Here is an 18,388-nt window from a genome sequence, read left to right as displayed (position 1 = left end):
GTGGGCCGGTGAGTGGGCCGGTGTGGGCCGGTGAGTGGGCCGGTGAGTGGGCCGGTGAGTGGGCCGGTGAGTGGGCCGGTGAGTGGGCCGGTGAGTGGGCCGGTGAGTGGGCCGGTGAGTGGGCCGGTGAGTGGGCCGGTGAGTGGGCCGGTGAGTGGGGCCGGTGAGTGGGGCGGTGAGTGGGCCGGTGAGTGGGCCGGGGAGTGGGCCGGTGAGTGGGCCGGTGAGTGGGCCGGTGAGTGGGCCGGTGAGTGGGCCGGTGAGTGGGGCCGGTGATGGGGCCGGTGAGTGGGCCGGTGAGTGGGCCGGTGATGTGGGCCGGTGAGTGGGCCGGTGAGTGGGCCGGTGAGTTGGCCGGTGAGTGGGTCTGGTGAGTGGGTCGGTGAGTGGGTCGGTGAGTGGGTCGGTGAGTGGGTTGGTGAGTGGGCTGGTGAGTGGGCTGGTGAGTGGGTTGGTGAGTGGGCCGGTGAGTGGGCCGGTGAGCGGGCCGGTGAGCGGGCCGGTGAGCGGGGCCGGTGAGCGGGCCGGTGAGCGGGCCGGTGAGCGGGCCGGTGAGCGGGCCGGTGAGCGGGCCGGTGAGCGGGCCGGTGAGCGGGCCGGTGAGCGGGCTGGTGAGCGGGCCGGTGAGCGGGCCGGTGAGCGGGTTGGTGAGCGGGTTGGTGAGCGGGTTGGTGAGCGGGTTGGTGAGCGGGTTGGTGAGCGGGCCGGTGAGCGGGCCGGTGAGCGGGTTGGTGAGCGGGCCGGTGAGCGGGCCGGTGAGTGGGCCGGTGAGCGAGATGGTGAGCGGGTTGGTGAGTGGGCTGGTGAGTGGGCCGGTGAGTGAACGAAGTAAGCGAAGGGAGTGGATGGCGTTCCCCAGTGGGTGTGTAAGTGAGTGAGTGGGATAGGTTGAGTGGCTTGGTGAGTGAGTCGATGAATTAATGAATGGGTGTATGCGGGAGTGTTCGGTGGGTTAGTCGGAGAGGCGAGAGATGGAGTGAGTGACTGATTGGGTAGGTGTGTGAGCGGGCGAATGAATGAACGGGTGTTAGTTTGGCGAGTTGGAGAGCGAGTGAGTGAGTGAGATGGTGCAAGTGAGCAGTGACATGCCCCCACTAATTGAGGGTCACCCCACACGCTCACCCTCTCCACCCCCTCACCCTGTCACTCCTCACCTCTGCTCGCAGACACTAATTGATTAGACGGCTGGGCGGGCGTTGTGTCGGCGGGTCAATGCGAGCAGAAACACAACAACAGAGAGATATCGACCCTCCTTCCCCCCCGCCCCCCCCCCCCCCCACGTGTCCATCCAGTGACCGCAATGGTTGTGCTGGTAGTGGCGGTGTAGTGGGGAGCGGTGGCGCAGCGGTTTGCGATGCGCTGCACTATGGACCTCCGGCAAACCCGAGGTTCGATTGCCACCGCCACTGGTGACGAGTGTGCGTGTCGTTACGCAGATATTAGTGACTCACGCCTAGAGATGTCTGTCTGTCCATCCGTGTGTCACGTGGGGTCACGGTGGCTCTGGCAGAGTTGTTCCCGTACGAATGACGATCTCCTGTGTCGTTACGCAGCTACTAGCCACTCACGCTAGAGATATCTGTCAGTCCGTGTGTCACATGGGGTCACGGTAGCTCTGGCAGAGTTGTTCCTGTACGAATGACGCTCTCCCGTAGTAGTGACTCACCCCTAGAGATGTTTGTCTGTCAGTCCGTGTGTCACGTGGGGTCACGGTGGCTCTGGTAGAGTTGTTCCTGTACGAATGACGCTCTCCCGTGTCGTTACGCAGCTAGTAGCGACTCACCCCTAGGGATATCTGTCTGTCCATCCGTGTGTCACGTGGGGTCACGGTGGCTCTGGCAGAGTTGTTCCCGTACGAATGACGCTCTCCCGTGTCGTTACGCAGCTATTAGCGACTCACTCTGGAGAAGACCAGACGCGTACATATTAACAAAAATAACTTGGAGAACAATAAAAAAAAACGGCGCTTGAAGGAATTTTCATCTTCTTGGTTCTTTCGGTAAAGTCACGTAGAATCCCTGCAGTCACGAAAGCTTTAAATCGAAATTTGAAGGACTTTGCTAATTTCCGTGCTGCTACTGAAGTCCGTTTATTTAGCGTGAGCCCCGTTCGAGCTAAGGAAATCTTACTTGACGTTCAGAGTGGTTTTTACCTTGATACAGTAAATCTGGCTGTGACGGTCCCACCTGATGACGGAGACTTGTGTTGCCTCCGAAACGTCGTGTTTATTTTATTTTATTTCTATTATTACTTTTATTAATTAAAATTTTTTAATTTTATTTTTTACCCTACGTGACTTTACCGAAAAAACCCAACAGCATGAATCCTTGCAGTCACGAAAGCTTCAAATCTAGAATTTTACAGGGGGCTTGTTTTCACAATCGCACCTCCGATTGACACGGTTGGCTACGTGCGGTGCGGAAGAAGCTCAACACACGCACGCGCATCCAGCGTGGCTTAACGCGCACGCGTGTAGCACTGCTGTGACCGCGTCGTCCCCGTTTCTCATCACCGGCAGCGCTAATTAAACAGCGACGTCGCCCCCCCCCCCCCCCCCCCCCCGACTACCCGTCTGCCCGCCACCGCACGCCGACAGACGCGTAATGGGCAGCGCTAATCGTAGCGGACGGGCTCGGAGCGGTGACACGAGACGTAAATTCTAAATCCTCGGCGCGTCTCCCCAATGCCGAGTTCCGTGCCTCCCCCCCCGCGAGCCATTATTTATTTATTATATTTTTGAGGTTAGAGGGGCAGAGGTTGCAAACGGGTTTCGATTCCTTACCCGTACCCGGCCGCACCAGGGTCGCAAACGGGTACCTGGCCGTACCCGTACCCGGCCGGGTACGGGTAACGGGTACCTGATTGCGACCTCTGGGATGAAGCCATGTTGCAGGCGTGGGTCGGTTGATTCTAGGAACTTGAATTGTGAGAAGAGACAAGACGTTGGGAAATGAGTGACAAACGGTGACTCACCAGTGACTCACGGTCTACCCGGCTACCCGTACCCGGCCGCACCAGGGTCGCAAACGGGTACCCGTACCCGGCTCGGTACGGGTAGACGGGTATCAGGTAGGGTACGGGTATCGGGTATTGGTTGCGACCTCTGCAGACGGGTGGGTGGGGTGGGTGAGTTGGCAGAGTAACGGGGGGCAAATCCTGGCGCACCTTCCCAGTCATCTCGGTCATCCCAGTCGGTCAACCCCACGGCACTTGCGTCTGTCGGCAAGCCGTCGACACTTCGCGTGGCCTCCAAGTGCACCTGGCCTGGCACCAGGGGGGTGAGCTTGCGGGTTGGTACAGCGCTACAGACCCGGCGAGCCGAGTTCGACTCCCGCTCACGGCCACCAACACCGGCGACGATTATCTAAACCGGTCCTGGGCCTCCCCTAGGTCAACTCGGCCTTAAAATGAGTAGCTGGTGCGGTGTGTGAACATCGCCACCGGGGAGACAAAGGCGACTGGGCGTGGTGCTGGCCACCCACCACCTCGTGTGCTGTCGTGCGGCGCGCTAACCGCTGTACTACCGCTCCTCACCATCACGACCATCATTACCATCACCGCCATCACTACCATCACCGCCATCACTACCATCACCGCCATCACGAGTCGTTAACTCACCCCCCTCGCCCCCCCCACCCCTCGCCCCCCCCCCACCCCTCGCCCCCCCCACCACCGCTCCCACCCCGGATCGGGAATCAAACTTATCGACGTCCGTCTCGTCTGCTCGCTCCGTCGCTCGGGGACGATATCCGCTGACGCTCGATCCCGCCCGTCGCATTAAACTTTCAACGCTCCTGTCCACGCCTCGACCCTTCCCCACCTCCCTAACCCCCCTCACACCCCCCCCCCTCACACCCTCCCCCTCACCTCCCACCCCCTCCCCTCCGCGTCCACTTCCACGCTTCTCCTCTGTCTCAGAACTCTGCTCACCGTTGTACCGACATCTCCTGTAGCGTTAGTTTTTACCGGGAGGATGCGGGCTGCCTCTTGCCAGTCGCTCTGCCCAGCAGGAATGGTCGTGCCCTGTCCCGTGTGCTCTGTCCCGTGCGTTCGTCCGTGTGTCTGTGTCGACTCGGCGCTCGGTCAACACCAGAGGTCGCAAACGGGTTTTGATTCCTTACCCGTACCCGGCCGCACCAGGGTCGCAAACGGGTACCCGATACCCGTACCCTACCCGTACCCGACCTCTGGGATGAAGCCATGTTGCAGGCGCGGGTGGGTTGATTCTAGGAACTTGAATTGTGAGAAGAGACAAGACGTTGGGAAATGAGTGACAAACGGTGACTCACCAGTGACTCACGGTCTATCCGTACCCGTACCCGGCAGCACCAGGGTCGCAAACGGCTACCCGTACCCGTACCCGGCCGTACCCTACCCGTACCCGGCTGGGTACGGGTACGGTACGGGTATCGGGTACCCGATTGCGACCTCTGGGATGAAGCCATGTTGCAGGCGCGGGTGGGTTGATTCTAGGAACTTGAATTGTGAGAAGAGACGACGTTGGGAAATGAGTGACAAACGGTGACTCACCAGTCACTCACGGCCTACCCGTACCCGGCCGCACCAGGGTCGCAAACGGCTACCCGTACCCGGCTGGGTACGGGTAGCCGGGTATCGGGTAGGGTACGGGTATCGGGTACCCGGTTGCGACCTCTGGTCAACCCGGCCTCAAATGAGTACCTGGGCGGTGTGTACAAACATCAGCAATAGGGAGACACAAAGGTGGCCGGGTGTGGTGCTGGCCTCCCACCCAAACCCGCTCGTGTGCCGTGCCGGCCTTCATAGGTACTGCTCGCTAACAGCACTTGCCCCAACAGTCTGTTAAGCAATGTAGGGGATCTTTGTCTTCGAACCCGGTGGCCCAAGTTAAATTTTCGCTCAGTCGGGGCTCGAACTCGTATCCTTGCCGGTTCAGTGTCTTTGACACGGCCGTTATGAGCCACGTCCTCCCTTGAGAGAGACATGTAGACCTTCGACTGAGGGTCGTAATCTCAGTGCTGTCCTCTCGGTGACTCGGACACGGCCATTATGAACCCTCTGCGAGAGAGAGAGAGATAAACCCAGACCCAGGTCTCGAACTCATGGTTCTCAGCAGTGCTGACCCAGCGTTTAACACGGCCATTATGAACCCTCTGAGAGAGAGAGAGAGAGAGACACCCAGACCCAGGTCTCGAACCCAGGATTCTCAGCAGTTGTGGCCCAGCGTTTAACACAGCCATTATGAACCCTCTGAGAGAGAGAGAGAGAGACACCCAGACCCAGGTCTCGAACCCAGGATTCTCAGCAGTGCTGACCCAGCATTAAACAAGGCCATTATGAACCCTCTGAGAGAGAGAGACGCTCAGGTCTCGAAGCCAGGGTTCTCTGTCGTCACGGTGCCTCCGACACAAACCCTTCCGCTTGGATAACGACACAAAAACTCCCGTTTTTGCGACCTCCATCCCCTCCACTCTCCCCGCGACTCCTTTCCCACTCCGCACCTGCGTTGATGGCGATAATAAAATAATAACAACATCGTCAACGGCGGGAAGGTGAGATGTCGTCTAATGCCGCTCACGGCGCTTCTCCGCCTTTTGCCGCAAGGGACACGCGCGATCATAATTCTCGCGCAGTCATTCCTGGGGGTTTACCGCACCCCCCCCGCTTCGTTCTTTCATTCACTCCGTAATTGTTATATTCCGCACGTCCGTCCCGCTCGCGATGATCGTGGGTGTGAGTGGCGTATGCTGGGGAGGCGGGGGGGGGGCCGTGGGTCGGAAGGTCTTGAGTTCACGTGGCGGTCGGACGGCGTTGTAATTCACCTTTGGAATCTCAATGGCCAGTAAAAAATATGATAATTGGTTTTTTACCCTTCTATCTGGCAACAAAACTGACACCTTTTTACAAGGAGTCATGTTTGCATAGACCACAATACCTGCAGTCGTAATGCAAACAAAAAACACAACTCTGATAATGTATGCACTGTCCTTGAAGTTGATTGGTCCACACCCGAGACAACTTTCCTTAGAGCCTAGTCTCACATGGTGTTGGACCAGATGACGCCAAAAGGCGCACAACTCAAAGACAATGCACCATCAGAGTATGAGAACTCGGGGTAAGCATTTACACCATTGGAACCTCATTTGCCAGTAAAAATATGATAATTGTTTTTTTACTCTTCTATCTGGCAACAAAACTGACACCTTTTTACAAGGAGTCATGTTTGCATAGACCACAATACCTGCAGTCATAATACAAACAAAAAACACAACTCTGGCGTCGTGATTGTTAACGTTATTGTCGTCTTTAGCCATCGTCCTGGTCTTCACCGTTGTTCAGTGATGTCGTTGTAGTTGTCATCGTCGTCGTCGGCATCAGTGATCATCGTCATCATTCTCACCGTCATAGTTGTAGTCGCCATCGTTGTTACGTATTATGAACTCAGGTCTACGGGTCTCTGTCGGTTTGTGGGTCTCTGTGGCTCTGGGTCTCTCTGTGAGAGTCTATCGGTGGGTTGTGTGGGTCTTCGGGTCTCTGTGTGAGTCTACGGCTCTTTGAGTCTACAAGTCTCTGTGATTGTGTTTCTGTGCGAGTCAATGGGTCTCTGTGCGAGTCTACGGCTCTTTGAGTCTACAAGTCTCTCTGTGAGTGTGTGTTTCTGTGCGAGTCATTGGGTCTCTGTGCGAGTCTACGGGTCTTTGAGTCTACAAGTCTCTCTGTGAGTGTGTGTTTCTGTGCGAGTCATTGGGTCTCTGTGCGAGTCTACGGGTCTTTGAGTCTACAAGTCTCTCTGTGAGTGTGTGTTTCTGTGCGAGTCATTGGGTCTCTGTGCGAGTCAATGGGTCTCTGTGCGAGTCTATGGCTCTTTGAGTCTACAAGTCTCTCTCTGTGAGTGTTTCTGTGCGAGTCAATGGGTCTCTGTGTGAGTCTACGGGTCTGAGTCTACAAGACTCTCTGTGAGTGTTTCTGTGCGAGTCTACGGGTCTTCAAGCGAGTCCACTGTGCTGGCCTTTATAGGTGCTCGCAAACAGCACTTGCTCCAACAGCTGGTTAAAGCTTATAGGGGGAGGATCTTTGTCTTTGGAAGTAATGGTGGTGGTGGTGTTCCTGGTGATGGTGTGATGTGGGATTCAGGTGTGAGTGCTGTAATGTTGTGGTGGCGGTTACGGTGGTGTCGCTGCTGCTGCTGGTGGTGGTGGGGTGTGGTGGAGGTGGTGTGGGTGCCGTTGTCAATGCGGTGATGGCGGTTGTAGTGGTGGCGGTGTTCCTGGTGGCGGCGGGGCGTTTGGTGGAGGTGCGAGTGCCGTGATTGATGCGGTGATTAAATCTGGCAAAGCGCGATGTCAGATGGTCGAATTTGGGAAATCTCTCCCATGAAAGCTGCGAATGTGACCACGTCCGCCCTCGGAAATCCTCGGGAGCTCCCACCTCAGCAAATCTTACCGGGCCGGCTCCAAAAGAAATCCTCAGAGGTTCTCGCTGTGCCAACTCCACGTAGTAATCCTCAGAAGCTGCCACTCACCAAATGTTGCGGGGCCAGCCTCCAAAGAAATCCTCAGAAGGTGACCGACCTGCCAGTTTGATGTAGAAATCTTCGGAAGCCGCCACTCGGCAAATTTTGCCGGGCCAGCTCCCGTAGAATTCGTCGGAGGTTAGTGGGGATGGTGATGGTGGTGATAGGGGTGATTAGATGATGGTCTGGCAGTGTTATTAGTGTTGGTCGTGGTGATGGTGGTGATGATGGTCGTGGTGATGATCGTGGCAATGTTATTTGTGGTGGTGTTAGTGGCAGTGATTGTGATGGGGATGGTGGTGATGGTGGTGATGATCGTGGCAATGTTATTTGTGGTGGTGTTAGTGGCTGTGATGGGGATGGTGGTGATGGTCGTGCCAGCGTTATTCGTTGTGGTGTTCGCGGCGGTTGTGGTGATGGTGATAGTGGTGATGGTTGTGGCAGTGTTATTAGTGGTGGTGGTGTTAGTGGCAGTGGTAGTGATAGCGGCGGTGGTAATGGTGGTGATGGTGGTGGTGTAAGTGGCGGTGGTGGTGATGGTTGTGGCAAGGGTTATTAGTGATGGTGGTGTTAGTGGCAGTGGTAGTGATAGCGACGGTGGTAATGGTGGTGATGGTGATGGTGGCAATGGTCGTGCCAGCGTTATTCATTGTGGTGTTCGTGACGGTGGTGGTGATGGTGATAGTGGTGATGGTTGTGGCAAGGGTTGTTAGTGGTGGTGGTGTTAGTGGCAGTGGTAGTGATAGCGGCGGTGGTAATGGTGGTGATGGTGGTGGTGTAAGTGGCGGTGATGGTGGTCGTGATGGTTGTGGCAGTGTTATTAGTGATGGTGGTGTTAGTGGCAGTGGTAGTGATAGCGGCGGTAGTAATGGTGGTGGTGTTAGTGGCGGTGATGGTGGTCGTGATGGTTGTGGCAAGGGTTGTTAGTGACGGTGATGTTAGTGGCAGTGGTAGTGATACCGGCGGTGGTAATAATGGTGGTGGTGTTAGTGGCGGTGATGGTGGTCGTGATGGTCGTGGCAAGGGTTATTAGTGATGGTGGTGTTAGTGGCGGTGGTAGTGATAGCGGCGGTAATAATGGTGGTGGTGTGAGTGGCAGTGATGGTGGTCGTGATGGTTGTGGCAAGGGTTATTAGTGATGGTGGTGTTAGTGGCAGTGGTAGTGATGGTGGTGTTAGTGGCAGTGGTAGTGATAGCGGCGGTAGTAATGGTGGTGGTGTGAGTGGCAGTGATGGTGGTCGTGATGGTTGTGGCAAGGGTTATTAGTGATGGTGGTGTTAGTGGCAGTGGTAGTGATAGCGGCGGTAGTAATGGTGGTGGTGTTAGTGGCGGTGATGGTGGTCGTGATGGTCGTGGCAAGGGTTATTAGTGGTGGTGGTGTTAGTGGCGGTGGTAGTGATAGCGGCGGTGGTAATGGTGGTGGTGTGAGTGGCGGCGATGGTGGTGGTGATGGTTTTGGCAAGGGTTATTAGTGGTGGTGGTGTTAGTGGCGGTGGTAGCGACGGTGGCGGCGGCGGTTGATTTGAGCGGTGGGCCTGCGATGTTTCACGCGTCATAAACCGCGCGCTCAGCTCGCCCAAAGCGCCCTCCGCAGCTGCCGCGGAGACTCCCAAAGTCATGGACGCGTCGCCAACAAAACCGCTGACACCTCTTTGGGCCCTCCCAACGCCGGCCGCGTCGCTCGCCACCCAGAGGTCGCAAACGGGTTTTGATTCCTTACCCCTCGTACCCGTACCCGGCCGCACCAGGGTCGCAAACGGGTACCCGTACCCGTACCCGGCCGGGTACGGGTAGCCGTTCCCTACCCCTACCCGTACCCTACCCGAAATGAGTGACAAACAGTTACTCACCAGTGACTCACGGCCTACCCGTACCCGTACCCGGCCGCACCAGGGTCGTAAACGGGTACCCGTTCCCTACCCCTACCCGTACCCTACCCGAAATGAGTGACAAACAGTTACTCACCAGTGACTCACGGCCTACCCGTACCCGTACCCGGCCGCACCAGGGTCGCAAACGGGTGGACGTACCCGGCCGTACCCGTACCCTACCCGTACCCGGCCGGATACGGGTACCTGATTGCGACCTCTGGGATGAAGCCATGCTTGCAGGCGCGGGTGGGTTGATTCTAGGAACTTGAATTGTGAGAAGAGACAAGACGTTGGGAAATGAGTGACAAACAGTTACTCACCCGATACCCGGCTACCCGTACCCGGCTGGGTACGGGTAGCCGGCTATCGGGTAGGGTACGGGTATCGGGTACCCGGTTGCGACCTCTGGCGCCACCCCCTTTGCCGATAAATCCAGCTTGCGCTTACGCCGCTGGGGTCACCGGTGCCCGCCCGCCGGTGCACGTACGTACGCGCACACACACGTACGCGCACACGTATGAACGCACCCACCCACGCTCTGCTGGGTCACCCGTGCGTGCATGAGCAGGCTGCTGTGCGAGTCGCTTAGTTAGGTCGCGTTGACGTCGGTGGGCGAAGTGAGTGGGTTTGGTTGGTGGGTGGGTTGGTTGGTTAGTGAGTGGGTGGGTGGGCGAGTGGGTTGGTGGATTCTACAGCAGTGCGCTGGCTTTAATATCTCTGACGTGGCCATTATGAACCTCCCTGAGGGAGGCTCAAACCCAGGCTCTCACGAGGTGCATGTGACACAGCCATTATGAACCCGCAGAGAGAGAGAGACACACCCAGACCCAGGGCTCGAACCCAGGCTCTCGCTCGGTGTATCTGACACAGCCATTATGAACCCACAGAGAGAGACACACACAGACACACCCAGACCCAGGGCTTGAACCCAGGCTCTCGCTCGGTGTATCTGACACAGCCATTATGAACCCACAGAGAGAGACACACAGACACACCCAGACCCAGGGCTTGAACCCAGGCTCTCAGCCTTAGCGGCTCGGTGTCTCGCGACCTCCCGAACCAAACCCAGTAAAATTAAATCTTCACAAACGCCGTTTCCGACGCGCGCTGCACAACAACGGACTAGCGACCACACAAAGGCGTCGCTCCAAATTGCTCCGAATATCTCCCTCCGCCGCGTCGCGAGAGCCCTCGTTCCCCTACCGTCCCCCTCCCACTCCCCCATCTCTCTCCCCCATCTCTCTCCGCCGTTCTCTCTCCCCCATCTCGCTCTCTCTACGCTCTCTCTTTCCCCCATCTCTCTCTACGCGCTCTCTGCCGCTTTCTTTCCCATCTCCTTCTGCCGCTCTCTCCCCCATCTCTCTTCCCTCCCTCTCCCCCATCTCTCTCCCCATCTCTCTCTCCGCTCCTCTCCCTCATCTCTCTCCCCCCTCTCTCCCCCATCTCTCTCTCCGCTCCCTCTCTCCCCCATCTCTCTCCCCCTCTCTCTCCCCCATCTTCTCTCCCCCCATCTCTCTCCCCATCTCTCTCCTCTCTCTCCCCCATCGCTCTCCCCATCTCGCTCTCCGCTCCCTCCTCCCCCATCTCTCTCCCCCATCTCTCTCCCCCATCTCTCTCCCCCATCGTCCTCTCCCCATCTCGCTCCCCCATCCTCTCTCCCCCATCTCTCTCCCCCATCTCTCTCTCCGCTCTCTCTCCCCCATCTCTCTCCCCCATCTCTCTCCCCCATCTCTCCTCCCCCCATCTCTCTCCCCCATCTCTCTCCCCCATCTCTCTCCCCCAGCTCTCTCCCCATCTCTTCTCCCCCAGCTCTCTCCCCATCTCTCTCCCCATCTCTCTCTCCGCTCTCTCTCCCCATCTCTCTCGCCCCATCTCTACTCTCCCGCCCTCTCCCCCTCTCTCCCCATCTCTCTCCCCCATCTCTCTCATCCGCTCCCTCTCTCTCCCCATCTCTCTCCCCCATCTCGCTCCTCTCCCCCATCTCTCTCCCCATCTCTCTCCCCATCTCTCTCTCCGCTCCCTCTCCCCCATCTCTCTCCCCCATCTCTCTCCCCCACCTCTCTCTCCGCTCCCTCTCCCCCATCTCTCTCCCCCATCTCTCTCCCCCATCTCTCTCCCCCATCTCTCTCTCCGCTCCCTCTCCCCCATCTCTCTCCCCCATCTCTCTCCCCCATCTCTCTCCCCCATCTCTCTCTCCGCTCCCTCTCCCCCATCTCTCTCCCCCATCTCTCTCCCCCATCTCTCTCCCCCATCTCTCTCTCCGCTCTCTCTCCCCCATCTCTCTCCCCCATCTCTCTCCCCCATCTCTCTCCCCCATCTCTCTGCTCCCTCTCCCCCATCTCTCTCCCACATCTCGCTCTCCCTGCCGCTCTCTCCACCGCGCTCTCCTCCGCTCTCTCTCCCCCATCTCTCTCCACCGCTCTCTCCCCCTGCTCTCCTCTGCTCTCTCTCTCTCCTCTGCTGTCTCTCCTCTGCTCTCTCTCTCTGTGCTCTCTCCCTCTCCGCCGCTCTCTCCACCGCTCTTTCCACCGCTCTCTCCCCCTCCTGCGCTCTCTCTCCCTTGGCGCGGCGTCTAATGAGCGGCAGCGCTGCGCTATTAAGCCGCCGCCCGTTGTTGTTATTTGCGCCCCGCACTGGAAGGAGATAACGGGTCGTGACGCGTGCGCAGCCGCCACCAAAGACAAAGCTTTCCCCCCCCTCGTGTAGCCTCACAGACTGGGGGACAAGTGCCGTTAGCCGGAGTAGCAGCGTGTCACGTGGGGGTAGGGGTGGGTGGTCAGCGCCCCGCCCGCCCGTCTTTGTCTCTCTCCCCCCGGCGGTGGCGGCTCGTTTTTTGAGGCCGAGTCGACCTAGGGGTGGCCCGGTTCCGGTTCAGATAATCGTCGCTGGCGGGTGGCCGCGGGCGGGGATGGAACTCGGGTCTTTGCCGGTAGCGCCACGCTGACCGCTGCACCATCATGCGGCATGCCCCCCCCCCCCGCATCTCCTCCCCATCCCCCTCTTCCCCTCCCTCCCTCCTCCTCCTGCACGACCCCTCCACCTCCACACACCCCCCCTCCCCCCATCCTCTGCAAGCACCAATTTGTAAATAAATTAGGAGCCGCTCTCCTGTGTAGCGGTTTTGTGAATAGTTCCACGCTGGTGCGTGTGTGTCTGTGTGTGCACGTGTATGTGTTGTGGGGAGCGGTGGTGGAGCGGTTAGCGCGCTGCGCTATGAACCCGGCGACACGGGTTCGATTCCCGTGGCCAACACCGGTGACGATTATCTGAACCGGTCCCGGGCCTCCCCTAGGTCGACTCAGCCTCAAATGAGTACCTGGTGCGGTGTGTAAACATCGCCACTGGGGAGACAAAGGCGGCCGGGCGTGGTGCTGGCCACCCACCCCCTCGTGTGCCGTGCCGGCCTTCATAGGTGCTCGCTAACAGCACTTGCCCCTACAGTCTGTTAAGGCTACACGGGGGGTCTTTGTTTGTATTTGTGTATTTATAAATGTGTGGGGAGTGGGAGTGCAGCGGTTAGCGCTACGAACCCGCCAGAGACCCGAGTTCGATTCCCGCTCACGGCCACGATGATCCGAACCGGTCCTGAGCCTTCCCTAGGTCGACTCAGCCTCAAATGAGTACCTGGTGCAGTGTGCAAACATCGCAACTGGGGAGACAAAGGCGGTCGGGCGTGGTGCTGGCCACCCACCCACCCCCTCGTGTGCCGTGCCGGCCTTCATAGGTGCCGCTACTCGCAAACAGCACTTGCCCCTACAGTCTTATTAAGGCTACACGGGGGATCTTTGTGTTTTGTGTTGCAGACGATGAGATTTGATTTGAACTTGTTTAAAAGAAATTAAGGACATTACACGGTAGCATGAAGCTAATGGTGTGTGCAGTGCTGTGCAGTGCATGGGAGGTAGTGGCGGGGGAGGTTGTGGTGGTGGTGGTGGCGTCGGTTGTGGTGGTGGTAGGAATGTTATTGTTGGCACAGTAGCAGGCACAGGTGGTGCATCTGCCAGTAGTCATCACAGTCGGTCAACCCGTGGCACCTGCTGGGTTTGTCCCGTTTCCTCCTGCACCTAGCCTGGCACAGTAGGGGGCACAGGTGGTGCGTATGCCAGTAGTAATCTCAGTCGGTCAACCCGTGGCACCTACTGGGTCTGTCCTGTGACCTCCTGCACCTAGCCTGGCACAGTAGGGGGGCACAGGTGGTGCATCTGCCAGTAGTCATCTCATAGTGATTGTGATGGTAGTGATTGTGATGGTCGTGATGGTGATTGTGATTGTAGTGTTGAGGACGGTAGTGATGGTGATTGATGGTTGGGTTGAGGATGGTAGTGATGGTTGTGTTAAGGATGGTCGTGATCGCGACATTAGCCTTACAGATGATGCTGATAGTGATGGTGATGCTGAGCATGATAGTGATGGTGATTGTGATGGTGATGGTAGTGTTGAGGATGGTAGTGATGGTGATGGTAGTGGTGCTGATAGTGATGGTAACTGTTGACGATGGCAGCGATGGTGATTGTGATGGTAGTGTTGAGGATGCTAGTGATGGTGATTGTGATGCTAGTGATGCTGATAGTGATGGTGATTGTGATGGTATTGATGGTGATGGTAGTGATGCTGATAGTGATGGTGATGATGATGACGCTTGCACACCGCAACTTAGGGGGGGGGGGGGGGGTTAGATCGGTTCACCCACCCACCGATTCTAATCGATTCTAATCGATTCTAATCAGTGGGCGTATGTCCAAATTATTGGCCCGTGCCGATCGGCCAAAAAATCATCGCCGGGTTCGCCGGGTTCTCGGCGCCGACTGCAGCGCCTCCGCTCTTGATAACGCATTCACACGTCCACTCGCCTGCACGCGCACAAACCACACGTAGCTTTCCCGCGCTGTCAAATACCCTTAGCGTCGGCGCCACTCCTTTTTGCACATCAGACGCATTTAATTAGGCGCACGCTATCACGCACACACGCAAAGATAAAGATCCCCCGTGTAGCCTTAACAGACTGTAGGGGCAAGTGCTGTTAGCGAGCACCTGTGAAGGCCGGAACGGCACACGAGGGGGTGGGTGGGCCAGCACCACGCCCGGCTGCCTTTGTCTCCCCAGTGGCGATGTTTACATACCGCACCAGGTACTCATTTGAGGCCGAGTCGACCTAGGGGAGGCCCGGGACCGGTTCAGATAATCGTCACTGGTGTTGGCCGTGAGCGGGAATCGAACGCGGGTCGCCAGGTTCATAGCGCGGCGTGCTAACCACTGCACCACCACTCCACATTGACAGACATTAAATAAAGATAAATATCCCCCGTGTAGCCTTGACAGACTGTTGGGGCAAGTGCTGTTAGCGAGCACCTATGAAGGCCTACGCAGTACACGAGGGGGTGGGTGGCCAGCACCACGCCCGGCCGCCTTTGTCTCCCTAGCGACGATGTTTACTCACCGCACTTAGGTACTCATTTGAGGCCGAGTCGACCTAGGGGAAGCCCAGGTCCGGTTAAGATAACACTGGTCAACACACTTTTTCTGCAATACGGTATTCCAACGGGTTTAATGTAATTTTGGGGTGCTGATTCCAAATCTGGCATCAGTTTTTGTCTATCACATCAGGTTTTTGAGATATCAAATATTGCATTTTCAATAAAAACTGCAGAAGAAAAATATTAAATAAATGTGGATATCTACATAAAATGATATTATAAACACACTATCCTAAAACTACAGCACCATATTTTAACACTAAAGCAGTCACTGACTCGCAACAGCTCGCAATCATAAGTGACAGATTTAATTTCGGGTAAAATCAATGAAAATGGGGTATGCCGATAGCATAAGAATGAGATGTGATAGAGCAAATCTGAGATCAGATTTGGAATCGGCACCCTGAAATTAGTCTAGAACAGCTGCAAAAGTCCAGGCCAGAATTTTTTTTTTGTTGACCAGTGTAATTGTCACTTGCATTGGCCGTGACCTGGGTTTGTAACGCAGCGCGCTAACCGCTGCACCACCACTCAACATTGACAGAGACACACTGAGTGCGTTGCGTGCTCACAGCTCATCTGCCGGTCGTGCAGAGGCTCGTGTTATCTCTCTCCTCTCTCTCTCCTCCCCTATCTCTCTCTCTCTGTGTGTCTGTCTCCTTCATCTTCACCGGAGTGAGCTCGTAGTGCGAGGCACATGCCGCCATCGTCATAACCTTCATCATTGCCATCGTCACTTGCCTCGTCATCATCGTCATCTTCCTCGTCATCATCATCATCATCATCACTATCATTAGCTTCATCATCATCACTATATGTCTCATTACCTTCATCATCACTATCATTACCTTCATCATCATCATCACTATCATTACCTTCATCATCATCATCACTATCATTACCTTCATCATCATCATCACTATCATTACCTTCATCATCATCATCACTATCATTACCTTCATCATCATCATCACTATCATTACCTTCATCATCATCATCACTATCATTACCTTCATCATCATCATCACTATCATTACCTTCATCATCATCATCACTATCATTACCTTCATCATCATCATCACTATCATTACCTTCATCATCATCATCACTATCATTACCTTCATCATCATCATCACTATCATTACCTTCATCATCATCATCACTATCATTACCTTCATCATCATCATCACTATCATTACCTTCATCATCATCATCACTATCATTACCTTCATCATCATCATCACTATCATTACCTTCATCATCATCATCACTATCATTACCTTCATCATCATCATCACTATCATTACCTTCATCATCATCATCACTATCATTACCTTCATCATCATCATCACTATCATTACCTTCATCATCATCATCACTATCATTACCTTCATCATCATCATCACTATCATTACCTTCATCATCATCATCACTATCATTACCTTCATCATCATCATCACTATCATTACCTTCATCATCATCATCACTATCATTACCTTCATCATCATCATCACTATCATTACCTTCATCATCATCATCACTATCATTACCTTCATATCATCACTACTTCATCATCATCATCACTATCATTACCTTCATCATCATCATCACTATCATTAGCTTCATCATCATCATCACTATCATTAGCTTCATCATCATCATCACTATCATTAGCTTCATCATCATCATCACTATCATTAGCTTCATCATCATCATCACTATCATCACCATCATCATCACTATCATTAGCTTCATCGCCATCATCGTCAACATCGGTATATGTCTCATTACCATCATCATCACCATCTCCTCTTCCTCCATCCCTCCACCATCACCATTTCCTCCTTCATCATCACCAACTCCATCACCATCTCCTTCATCATCACCAACTCCATCACCATCTCCTCCATCTCTCCACCATCATCACCATCTCCTTCATCATCTCACCAGCGCCATCATCAACATCTCCATCCCTCCTCCACCATCATTACCATCTCCATCATCATCACCACCACCACCTCCTCCATCCCTCCTATCTCAGTCTGCTAATTAATAATCAACGAGCAGCTCAACTTCACACTCCGAGTTCTGCCCTTCACGGCATCGACTCCACGGGCGTCGCTATCAGCCGCCCCCCCCCACAGCCCCCCCCCCCTACAGCCCCCCTTCCCCCCCACTAGCACCCTCAGCCTCGCTAGGAGAGCGAGCGCTAGCAGGAGCTGCGGTGACGGGCTAGAACTCCGGGCCCATTCCGGAGCCATGCAGCGCAACGCCACTTAATTCCCTCCTCCTGCTATCTCAGTTTGGTAATTCAATTATCAACGCCGGTCCCTTCTCACAAATTGTAATGGTTTGTGTTCTTTCTCTCTCGCCCTTCCCCCCTCTCTCTCTCTCCCCCTACTCGCTCGCTCTCTCGCTCGCCCCCGCCTCTCTCCCCACGCACTCTCTTGATTATCAGAGTTTGAAAAAGTTTCACTCTCCTCCCTCCTCCCACCCTGACCCTCTCCTCTCTCCCCCTCATCTTCTTCTGTCTCTCTCTTCTCTCTCTCCTCTCTCCTATCCACCCCTGTCTCTCCTATCCACCCCTCTCGCTCCCCTCTCCTCCCTCCTATCTCTCTCTCCTATCCACCCCTCTCTCCTATCCACCCCTCTCGCTCCCCTCTCCTCCCTCCTATCTCTCTCTCCTATCCACCCCTCTCTCCTATCCACCCCTCTCTCCTATCCACCTCTCTCGCTCCCCTCTCCTCTCTCCTATCCACCCCTCCCTCTCCTATCCACCAGAGGTCGCAATCGGGTACCCGATACCCGTACCCTACCCGATACCCGGCTACCCGTACCTGGCTGGGTACGGGTACCCGTTTGCGACCCTGGTGCGGCCGGGTACGGGTACGAGGAGTAAGGAATCAAAACCCGTTTGCGACCTCTGCTATCCACCCCTCTCTCCTATCCACCCCTCCCTCTCCTGTCCTGTCCTCCCCTCTCTATCATCTCTCGCTCTCTCCTATCCCCCCCTCTCTCTCCTATCCCGCTCTCTCTCCGCTCTCTCCTCTCTCTCCTATCCACCCCTCTCTCATATCCACCCCTCTCTCTCCTATCCACCCCTCTCGCTCCCCTCTCCTCACTCCTATCCCCCTCTCTCTCCGACCCACCCCTCTCTCCTGTCTTCCCGCTCTCTCTCCTATCCCGCTCTCTCCCCCCTCTCTCCTCTCTCTCGTACCTACATCTCTTGGGAGCGATTAGGAGTGGGGCTCTCCTCCCTAGCCCAAGTCCAGCCCAGCACCCATTCCCCCCCCCCCCCCCACCGTGTTTTGCTACCCTGGCCATTATCACATCGTCGCCGCGGTGGCTAGGAGATGTTAACTACCTCTCCTGGTCTACAGGAGGTCGTGGGTTCGATCCCGACCCTGATGCCTGCTGTATACTTGGAGTTTGTGTGTCTCTCTCTCTCTCCCCGTGGTGAGATGTTAACTACCTCGCCTGGTATGCAGGAGGTCGTCGGTTCGATCCTGACTTTGATGCCCGCTGTATACTTGGAGTTTGCATGTCTCTCT

General features: G+C 55.7%; 1 protein-coding gene across 1 annotated transcript in view; it reads left to right on the top strand.

Moving 5' to 3' along the window:
* Positions 1-18,388, top strand: part of LOC133357719 (uncharacterized) — a 62,415-nt gene that overhangs the window by 32,172 nt on the left and 11,855 nt on the right. Inside the window, exon 7 of the mRNA XM_061575814.1 lies at positions 9,800-9,846. Within this exon, the coding sequence (XP_061431798.1) occupies positions 9,800-9,846 (47 nt within the window). The remainder of the gene's footprint in view (positions 1-9,799; positions 9,847-18,388) is intronic.

The sequence above is a fragment of the Lethenteron reissneri genome, chromosome 59 (genome assembly GCF_015708825.2).
Source record: "Lethenteron reissneri isolate LAM-NWPU_2019-01 chromosome 59, ASM1570882v1, whole genome shotgun sequence".
Taxonomy (NCBI): Eukaryota; Metazoa; Chordata; class Hyperoartia; order Petromyzontiformes; family Petromyzontidae; genus Lethenteron; species Lethenteron reissneri.
This window is presented reverse-complemented; position numbering and strand designations above follow the sequence as displayed.